This window comes from Sycon ciliatum, chromosome 2, assembly GCF_964019385.1.
Source record: "Sycon ciliatum chromosome 2, ocSycCili1.1, whole genome shotgun sequence".
Classification (NCBI taxonomy): domain Eukaryota; kingdom Metazoa; phylum Porifera; class Calcarea; order Leucosolenida; family Sycettidae; genus Sycon; species Sycon ciliatum.
Window position 1 is genome coordinate 9446446 of NC_088644.1, and position 10203 is coordinate 9456648.

A 10203-nucleotide genomic window follows, 5' to 3' on the forward strand; every position below is an offset into this window, starting at 1 on the left:
ATAAGATTACCTGGGTGACAGAAATTCTTTATTGGATATTTCCAATTGTTGTTTTTTCTTCCTTATGATTGTACTCGGCCCGATGTTTTCTGCTACTTGCTGTGCAGGGGCTGATGCATCTGATTGGACTTCCCCGGCCCAGGCTGCAGCTGGATCAAGCAAGGCTGTTGCAGGGGCTGGTCACGAAATAATTTATGTCGATCCGAACTGGAGTTTTGACCAGGACCATCGGTTGTGCTTGATAGCTCATCATTCAGCATCATGGGAGATCCTGGCACGTGGACTGAAGAACGCTGCGACGGGCGCCCCTGCATTTGCCAATGCAGGCAACCAGATTGCAGAACTCAAGAAGGACTGTGACAGCACCAAAGAGAGGATGGCAAAGCTCTTGGATGACTGGCAGCAGTTGACTAAGAAACATGACAAGGTAATTCATCTTATCCAGGCGTTCCGAGATATTGGTGAATCTTCGGCTGCAAACGATTTGATCGCCAAAAGCCAGAAAGCTTCTCCAGAGTCTTCACAGCCGACGTCAATTGCTGTGGCAGAAACAGGAGGTCCAGGTTATCACTAATTCCCGGATTCAGGTTACCGACAGTTGACTCTTTAGGCGGCAGAGGGTATTCACATTTTAGAAAATCCTTCCGAATGCCTCAGGTTTTCTTACGTTTATGCTCTCTACATCTTTTGTCATCACAACCATAGCAACCTGGGTGTTTTGTTGTTGTTGTCTGGTTTGTTAACTTTGCTCTATGTTCTCTCTCCTCGGCTATGTCTTCACTGGGTTCTAGTGATTGTCCTTTCGACTAGCGTTAGCACATGTAAGCACTCTGCTCGAACAACCCCCCACTCCCGCCCTTCACTTTGTAAGTCAGCGTTTGGAGGACTTACATTTGTCCTGCACATACCGCTTATCTTTGAGTACGTATTTTACAGATGTACGGCTTAGCTAGATTTTACCGTTTACAACTCTCCCTCAAGTTTATGAATAGCTAGATTAAGATTTTTAATGCAATTTTTCTTATATTATAGGCTGGGCACGGTTTATTCATAACTATGGGTTGATGTTGTCGAACACTTAGACACTTCATGTAACCTTAGAGTATTCCTGACCATATCTTAAACTACACTTGATGTGAACCCCATTTTACATGCTTGCATTTTGAATGGATCTCGAATGTGTATTTACTTAGTTTAAAATGAGGTCTGTCTCGTCGTTCAGGGCCTGGGATTTTTGCAGCTTGCTGAAGATTCTCTTTTATAGACAGGTGCATATAACTGCATGTACGTGTGCACATTCACACGTCATTATCGTATGGTGCAGATGATAAGGATGGCAGGAAATGTACGGCAGGAAAACCCTCGACTGGCAAACAGCACAGTTGGGCAGTACCCAAAAGCTGTAGACCCCTAGGCTATAAAACACCCAATAGATTCACCTTATTGTAGGTATACCGAAGTAGGGCTCTTGAAGCCCCTAAACAAAAGTAAATTATCGTGTCCATTCCCGAGTGAACTCACGACGGACGCTAACACCCGGTAAATCTAGTGGCAGATGTATCGCGCAATGGTGGGGGTGAGGAGATTAGTTTCACAACCACCGTCACTAAATAAAAAAGGGGAATTGGTTCTGACTCACCCTCCAGTTGAGTCTTGAGACAACAGTTACATCGTCCTTCTCCACCACACCTCCGGTTTGCTCTTGAACGACTCCCCCTCCCAGTCCCCGCGTGCTACTCGCGAGAGTGTGTAAACCACTCATTGCTCTATTTAAAAAAAAGAAATTCACGGTTCGCGTGAGACTCGGCTGTAAACCGAGTTTTCCGCATCTGTAGGAACGCCACCACCCTTCAAGGATCAAGGATGATCCTTGCTCTATTAATAGTAGTATAATTATAATTAGCGCTTGCACCCGAATGCATCAGAGCAGTGTATAGGAAATGGGAGAGCCAAGTGACTACATGCAATGGAAAGTCACAGAGCAAAGCTGCATGCATACCCACGTATTCTCACAACACCGCACAAGGATGATTGGGGTACACCAGTGTGCTGGTTTCGATCAACTGGTGAAGCGATTGGCGTTGCAAACAGCCAAAGTGATCGCTCACGACTGAGCTGCAGCAGTACCCGCGACCGGGTGCAAAGTTCCCTGATCGACGTTGCAAACAGCCAACCAGGGTGAAGCAGTTGGCGTTGCAAACGGCCAAAGCAATCGCTCATGCTTGAGCGGCAATAGTACCCGCGACCGGGTGCAATGACTACTGATTGGCGTCGCAAACAGCCTACCAATAGTATGCAATTTTAAGCAGAGATAGTAGCAGCAAAGCAACCAGTTGAAGGAAGCTGTTCCCACCTATATAATGTGGGAATGGGAGGGTGGGTGGCAAACAAATTCCGGTTGCTGCTCAGTGACACTGCAAAGGAAAGCGCAAGCCAAAGTCAGCGCAGCAAGAGCTACCCAAGGCGATTTGGGCGCGCATGCGCAGCAGTTGAGTGCACGTGTAAAGCCAGCTCGATTGCAGCTAGCATGAGATAGAGAGCAGCGCATCGGTCTTATCGCTAACTAGGGTTAGCCCAAAAGCTAACCCAACATTTAGCGCTTGCACCCGAATGCATCAGAGCAGTGTATAGGAAATGGGAGAGCCAAGTGACTACATGCAATGGAAAGTCACAGAGCAAAGCTGCATGCATACCCACGTATTCTCACAACACCGCACAAGGATGATTGGGGTACACCAGTGTGCTGGTTTCGATCAACTGGTGAAGCGATTGGCGTTGCAAACAGCCAAAGTGATCGCTCACGACTGAGCTGCAGCAGTACCCGCGACCGGGTGCAAAGTTCCCTGATCGACGTTGCAAACAGCCAACCAGGGTGAAGCAGTTGGCGTTGCAAACGGCCAAAGCAATCGCTCATGCTTGAGCGGCAATAGTACCCGCGACCGGGTGCAATGACTACTGATTGGCGTCGCAAACAGCCGACCAATAGTATGCAATTTTAAGCAGAGATAGTAGCAGCAAAGCAACCAGTTGAAGGAAGCTGTTCCCAGAAAACCAGCACACGGCACCCCAGCAAGCGTTCACCACCAATGCACGAGAGCTAAGAACAAGTGATTAAGGCACGAGATGGATAAAGGTAGGCATGCAGATGGATGAAATCCAACGCAGGTTCTCAATACGGCAATTTAGCAATGACAATCGGTACCTGTATGTCAAGGCTATATTACATCGACTGGAATGGCAGCACTGCTCGGTCTGGTTGTGCTTGAGCAGCTGGGGCGAGACGTCGGAATTCCTCCATGCGGAAACGAGACAGCGAATCGGCAATGCAGTTTGACTGGCCAGCAATGTGAGCAGCAGTGACGGTGAAATTGAAGCGGGCGCACACAAAGAACAGCTCCCTGATCAGGGTCATCACTGGCGGTGACTTGGATGTGCCGGAGCGGATGCAATCTACCACAGCCTTGTTGTCGCAGTGCATTGTGATACGAAGCTGGCGCCATTCCTTGGCCCACGTGCAGCACGCTGTGACCAACGCGTAGAGCTCCTTCCACTCAATGCTGTGAGTGAGTTGCTCAGGCGACCAGGTCCCTTGAAGCCAGCGGCCGCTGTTGAATGCGCCCCAGCCCAGGGTGCCACTGGCATCAGTGAACAGCTCCAAGTCTGGAGATGGTGTCCAATCTGGGAACAGGAAGAATGATTTTCCGTTCCATTGTTCCAGGAGCCGTAGCCACCATTGGATATCTTCCTGGCACTCGGTAGTCAGACTGATGCGGTAGTGAGGCTGCTGGTAGCGACTGCAAATAGACCACAGGCGCCGCATAAATGTCCGGCCGGGTACGATGACTCTTGCAGCGAAGGAGAGTTTCCCCAGAAGAGATTCGAGTTCGCGCTGAGACATGGTGGGGTTGATGCTCGCTGCAGTCAACAGGCGCTTGATGTCGGCCAATTTGTCGTCAGGGAGCCGGGCTTCCATCTTCTCACAATCCAGGATAATGCCCAGGAATGTCAGGGTACGAGACGGGCCTTCCACCTTTGCAGGCGCGAGCGGGACTCCGAGGTATGAGAATGCACGGAGAAGAATGGCCAGCTGCCGATTCGCCACAGCCTGGCCCACGCTCACGCACAAGTAGTCGTCCAGGAAATGCAGCAAATTAGGGATGGAGAATTCGTGGTGCATTATCCATTCGATGGTGGCTGCCACTGCATCAAATACCGCCGGGCTAGAGCGGAGCCCAAATGGCAAGACACGGTCGTAGTAGTACTTCCCCTGCCACAGGATGCCGAGGAGATGCCAATCCTGTGGGCGGACAGGTATTTGACGAAAAGCACTCTTCACATCGAGTTTAGAGAGATAGACAGGAGACGGGGAGGACATAATGATGTTAATGGCTTCATCAATGCTGATGTACTGCAAAGAGAAAGGCTCGGCAGGGATCCCGTCGTTAACGCTGGAGCCGGCAGGGCTGGACAGGTGGTGTATCAAGCGTAGCTTGCCATTCTTTTTCGGAACAGCGCCAATGCCAGAGCAGTACATAAACGGGAATGGGGGCGAGTCAAATGGGCCAGCCGTGTAGCCGGCGTTGCAGGAAGCGGTGAGCTGTGCAGACACAAATGCAGAGTGCTGGAATGCTGATGAGAGGTTGGACGAGTGCTGGTTAGTTATGCAGTTGCCGGTAAAGCCAATGTCAAAGCCGCAGCGGAGGCCGTTAATAACATACGAAGCCAATGAACTGTCAGGGTGGTTACGGAGCAGTGATTCGAAGCGAGAAACAGAGAGGGGTGTGTGGACAGCAGGACATGCGCTTGTGAAATCAGTAGAACGTGAAGTGCAGGGAGAAATATGTACAATCGCGGGAGCTGCAGCCAAAGCAGCAGAGTTACTGGCGCCTACCGCACTTAGATCCGTTGTGGTCCTTGGACCCGCAGCGGTTGCAGACATGGGCGTACTTGCACGTGCTGAGACTGCAACGCCCAGCGTTGAAGTTCCGGCAGATCGGTTGGCCATTAGACACCGTACGGACTCCATTGAAGGCTTGCTGGTTGTTACGTTGCGGACGAAAGGGACACTGGCCGCCTCCGGGATGGATGAGGCGGCAGGACTCACATGTGGGCCTTGATCGGCTAGTCACGGACATTTGCCACAGATTTATGTCGATGACGTCAAAGCGCTTGCCTGGCTGAGCAGAAATGGCAGAGCGAAACTGGGTGTCGTACGACAGCCAAGCCTCCGGATAGTATTGCCTGTTGGCTGCAACTATGGTGGCTTGGTAGGAGAGCATCTCCTGCAGGCGGGACGGGTTGGCAGAACACACGACGTTCATGAAGAGAGTCCATGCCTCCAGCCATGTCGGCAAGTCGTGGACGCGTCGACGAACGGGCTGCGCCGCTCCACCTTCCACCACCTCCAGAGACTGGCCGCCACTGCTGAACTGCAGCTGAAGCTGGCGTGGGGCAGAATACGAGGTGGCGATAGTATCGGGCAGCAGCTGGGTGAAATCTACAAAGTCACCCTTCAATATTTTCTCTCGTATAGTCTGGGGAACGGAGAGATTACCAGCGTTGGAAGACTCCGCCGAAGGTTGAGTTCCAGCGGATCCAGGGGCAGTGATGGTGGCCAGCATTGGAGCGATCGCCTCCGACAAGGCAACGGTGACGGCGGAATGTACTTCCTGCCGCACAAACTGGCGCAAATCGTCATTACTGCTCCGGTCCGGGATCTGGGGAGTCGGAGAAGCTGCTGCAGCACTCTCCAGATCCTGCTCTTGCTCCTGCTCGTGCTCCTGCCGCGAGGATGGCGTGGCCGACGGAGATCGAGGTTCCCGTGCCGCCGAGCTCGATGTGTCCTGGATACTGAGCAGCAAACGGGCAAGAAGCTGGGGCTTTGTTCCGCTCGAATTCAGCCCACGGCCTTCCAGCTCGGCCCGCAAGTCCGACACGTTCATACGGCGTGCTTCAGAGGTAGACAACATGTTTGTCGTGCAGTAAACGGCTGCGAGGAATCTACAAGGAGTCTGAATAATTAATTCTATTCTCAACAAACAAATTCCGGTTCAAACAAATTCCGGTTGCTGCTCAGTGACACTGCAAAGGAAAGCGCAAGCCAAAGTCAGCGCAGCAAGAGCTACCCAAGGCGATTTGGGCGCGCATGCGCAGCAGTTGAGTGCACGTGTAAAGCCAGCTCGATTGCAGCTAGCATGAGATAGAGAGCAGCGCATCGGTCTTATCGCTAACTAGGGTTAGCCCAAAAGCTAACCCAACATTTATGATGACTGAGGATGACTGGATGATGACTGAGGATTGAAATCTCATACACTTTCCCCTCCCCTCACTATACTGTACATATACCGTATTTCCCGTAAGTAAGTTCTCCCCAATGACTTAGTACCCCCCTATAGCCCTTTCCCGGTGTTAGGCTGACTGCCTAGCTTTCTTTTCTCTCTCTCTCTCCTTCTTCTCTTCTTTCTCCTTCTTACCTGACTGTCAAAGCTTGTGACATCTAACGTTTCAACAACTTTCAATAACTCTTCTGAAAAATGATACCCCGGGGGTTTCGTTTCGCCACGTTCAACGTGCGCGGACTTTGTTCTGCGTCGAAGCAACAGCAACTAGCTCGTGACATGGACGCCTATCGTATTGATTTCTGCGGACTTCAGGAGCTCAAAATGACAACGACCGTCGATAAGCCTCTCGGTGATTCGCATCGGTTTGTCAGCTTCGGTCAAGCAGAGGGCCGGCATGGAGGTAATGGATTTGTCATATCGAACATGCTCAACAAATTTGTATCAACATTCAAAAAAATTTCCGACCGAGTCGGAACTGTCGACCTCTCCATTCCGCAAGGCAAGGGCAATACCTTACCTGTTCGTTTCGTCGTGGCATATGGCCCCACAAACCCAGCAGCGCAGAGTAATCCTGAGGTTCGTGAAAGGTTCTTTGACGCCTTGTCCACAGCCTGGAACAAGTGCAGTGGAAGAACACTCGTGATTGGGCTTGGTGATTTTAACAGCAAGGTCGGAGCAGGTGAAGCAGCGTGTGTGGGTCAATATGGCAAAGGTGTAAGAAAATGACAATGGTCAAGCGCTGGTAGAGTGGGCTAACATGCATCATCTGGTGTTGGCTAATACGCTCTTCCGCTACTCAATGCGCTATAGAACCACATGGACTGGATGCATGGCATCCCCTGATGGCCTCAGGAAAATGATCCACAACATGATTGACTACATCGTGATCCCAAAGCGCTACAAGCCACTAGTTGTGAGAGCTCGTTCGTATGCTGGAACCGAGACATTCAGCGATCATAAAATAGTCATTGCGGACATGGAACTGACTGGTCTATACCGTGTACACATTGCCGCAGCAGGCAAGGCCGCTGCTCCCATCGCAATCCAGAGACTAGAAAACGCTGACGTCCGTAAGGAATATCAGTCCAGCCTCTGCCAGAAACTGCGTGAACAACCTGCATTTTGTGGGTCATCTGACAGTGGCTCCGTGATCAGTACCTGGGACTCAACAGCGCAAGCGGTCATGGACGTGGCAGAGAGCACTCTTGGACGCATGCACAGAAGCGGTTCACGCAGGGTTTGTGTACCTAATCCAGAGGTTGAAACCCTCTCACGGCGCCAACGGGAAATCAGATTACTTCAGCAATCAGGCCATCACAATCCAGAAGAGCTAAAGAGGGAACGGAACTGCATCATGCACCAGATCAGAAATATTCAGCGCAGCGATGCCATGGAACGCCTGGATAGGATTGCAGAGCGGGTTGAAAAGGCACCTACATCTGCTCAGATGTTTACTGCAGCAGCGCAGCTAAAGAGTGGTAGTGGACAACGATAACCATTGATTGTCGAGCGAGCTGATGGATGTATTCTTGCTCATGCCACAGACAAGGCCAGTCGAGTTCGAGATCACTTCTCCTCACAATTCAGTGCCAAAACAGCAGGTGAAATACCACCGCCATCACCATACTCTCTCGCCACTCCCATCTCCGAATCTGAAGTCGCCACTGCCCTCAAGCGCCTGCAAAACGGGAAGGCCTGTGGTCCAGATAAAATCCCAGCAGAGCTCCTGAAATATGGATCCGAGGTGCTAGCGCCGGTCATAGCAAATTTCGTCAACGCTGCGCTCTCGCAGGGTGCCAATTTATCGACGGCTATTGGACCAGGAATACTCATACCTCTCGCTAAGCCTAACAAGCCCAAGGGTCCTGTAACCAGTCTGCGGCCCATCACTTTATTAAACTCTATCCGCAAAGTGATATCGATCATTGTGCTTCGGCGCATCATGGAATCCGGGGCACTCTCTCGTCATCTTGGTACTACACAGTCCGGCTTCCGCCCGGGCCGTAGTACAGCGGACGTGGTATGGACCCAGCGGTGGATCGCTGCAAGAGCCATTCGTTACCGACAGCAATTTCACATTCTAGGCCTGGACATGTCCAAGGCCTTCGATACGATTAACCGCCTGAAGCTGCTGGAGGTGATGTCTGCAATCACCAATCCAGATTGCACATGTCTCATCCACCACCTTCTCCACAACACAACTATCACTGTTAAGGTTGCAAGTGCCACAGCTGAACCGTTTGAGAGCACTATTGGAACACCACAAGGCGACAGTCTCAGCCCAGTTCTCTTCATCTGCTATCTGGAGGCTGCACTACAGGAATGCAGAACTCGTCTCGCGCCCCGCCCTACTGGCGACGCAAGTCTACCACCAGAGACGGGTTATGCAGATGACATCTCCTATTATTCAACCTGCAGGCTGTGGCTTGAGAATGCTCTGCCTGTAATAGCAGACACACTGCACGATTGGTCATTAAAAGTAAATCCAGATAAAACAGAGTGGATCCGTGTGTCACCTGAATCCGAGAGCTCGCGGACATCTAGGCAGCTTGGCTCCTTGATGGGGGAGGAAGAGGATGTTCGGCGCAGGATGGAACTTGCCTCTCGCGTGTTTGGCCAGCTGTACGCCCTATGGCTGCGTAGAGATAAAGTAGCGGAGAAGACACGCTTACGCCTGTACAACGCTATCGTACTGCCGACATTCCTGTACAATTGCGAGACCTGGGGATTGTCGTCAACAGCAATGGCCAAGGCAGACGCATTCCACCGGCGTCAAATGCGATCACTCCTTGGAATACGATACCCAGACACAATTTCAAACGACGACCTATACCGCAGAACCAAGAGCAACCCTATATCAGACACAGTTGCATGTAGGCGACTTTGAATGACCGGTCATGTGCTACGGATGGACACGGACACGCCACCGCAAGTAGCCATGAGCGGCTATTTTGACAAGGGCAACAAAGCACCTCGTGGACGGCCAAGGTTGACACTGGCCACAAGTCTGGTTGCTCAGCTGAATAAGCTGGGTGTGCCAATGAAGACCATGGAAGACCTTTCCAGGTGCCGACAACAAGCAGCAGACAAGACAGACTGGAGGAAACTGTGCAGCTCGACACCCGGCGAGAAATCGGTATCAGCAGCTACTACACCTAGCTGATGATGCTCACAAGACAGAAGCGGAAAAAACACTGAATTTCTTTATTTAGTGCTCTACTACGCGAAATGTGCTATTATTATTATTATTATTATTATTATTATTATTATTAGTGCAATTAGGAGTATAATCGATGCAGACATGGCCAGACAACAACGAGTTCATGGAATTTTTAAGGATTTTTATGTTATTCAAAATCGATTTTCGTGTTCCGCTCATCAGTGAATAGTATCGGAACTGAGGGTACTGTGTACAACAATAGAACATTTTATAACAGCATAATTAATTAAAAGTGTGAACAACAAAGGAAGTGCTACAGCATTACATAATAGGTGTCAAACATAGTGCTAACGTATATAACTGAGTGCAGCCACAAAGCAAGAGGTGATACAGTGCAACATGACACAACATTTACATCTGATAACCAGCTACGAGAACAACTTTAGCGCGACTACATGCTTCTTTTGTTTACAAAGAACAGGATTATGCACACGAATACATACAGCTTCCAGAACCTTCAACTGCTTAACATAACTTGCACGGCACAAAACAGAAAAGTGAGAATCATCGTACACAACAAGACAATCTGGACGTGATAACAAGTGACAAAATACAGCTGACTTTTTGCTCACGTCGCTCTCTTCCGTCTCATCCCGCTCCTTTCCTTCGACCTCCTCCGCCTTATCCTCGTCCTCCGTCTCA

The 10203-nt window shown here is 50.5% G+C and overlaps 2 protein-coding genes across 3 annotated transcripts in view; both read left to right on the forward strand.

Moving 5' to 3' along the window:
* Positions 1-1203, forward strand: part of LOC135808556 (uncharacterized) — a 128773-nt gene extending 127570 nt beyond the window's left edge. For both annotated transcript variants that reach the window (XM_065321766.1, XM_065321767.1), the window contains exon 8: positions 108-1203. In XM_065321766.1, the coding sequence (XP_065177838.1) occupies positions 108-574 (467 nt within the window). In that variant the 3' untranslated portion in view covers positions 575-1203. The remainder of the gene's footprint in view (positions 1-107) is intronic.
* A 5330-nt stretch (positions 1204-6533) lies between these two features.
* LOC135810370 (uncharacterized) lies at positions 6534-7067 on the forward strand. Its single transcript, XM_065323863.1, has one exon. The coding sequence runs from the start codon at positions 6534-6536 to the stop codon at positions 7065-7067; it is 534 nt and encodes a 177-aa protein (XP_065179935.1).
* The last annotated feature ends 3136 nt before the right edge of the window (positions 7068-10203 follow it).

Excerpts from the sequence above, each read along its gene's own strand:
- LOC135810370 (XM_065323863.1), top strand. The coding sequence starts at position 6,534 with ATGATACCCCGGGGGTTTCGTTTCGCCACGTTCAACGTGCGCGGACTT.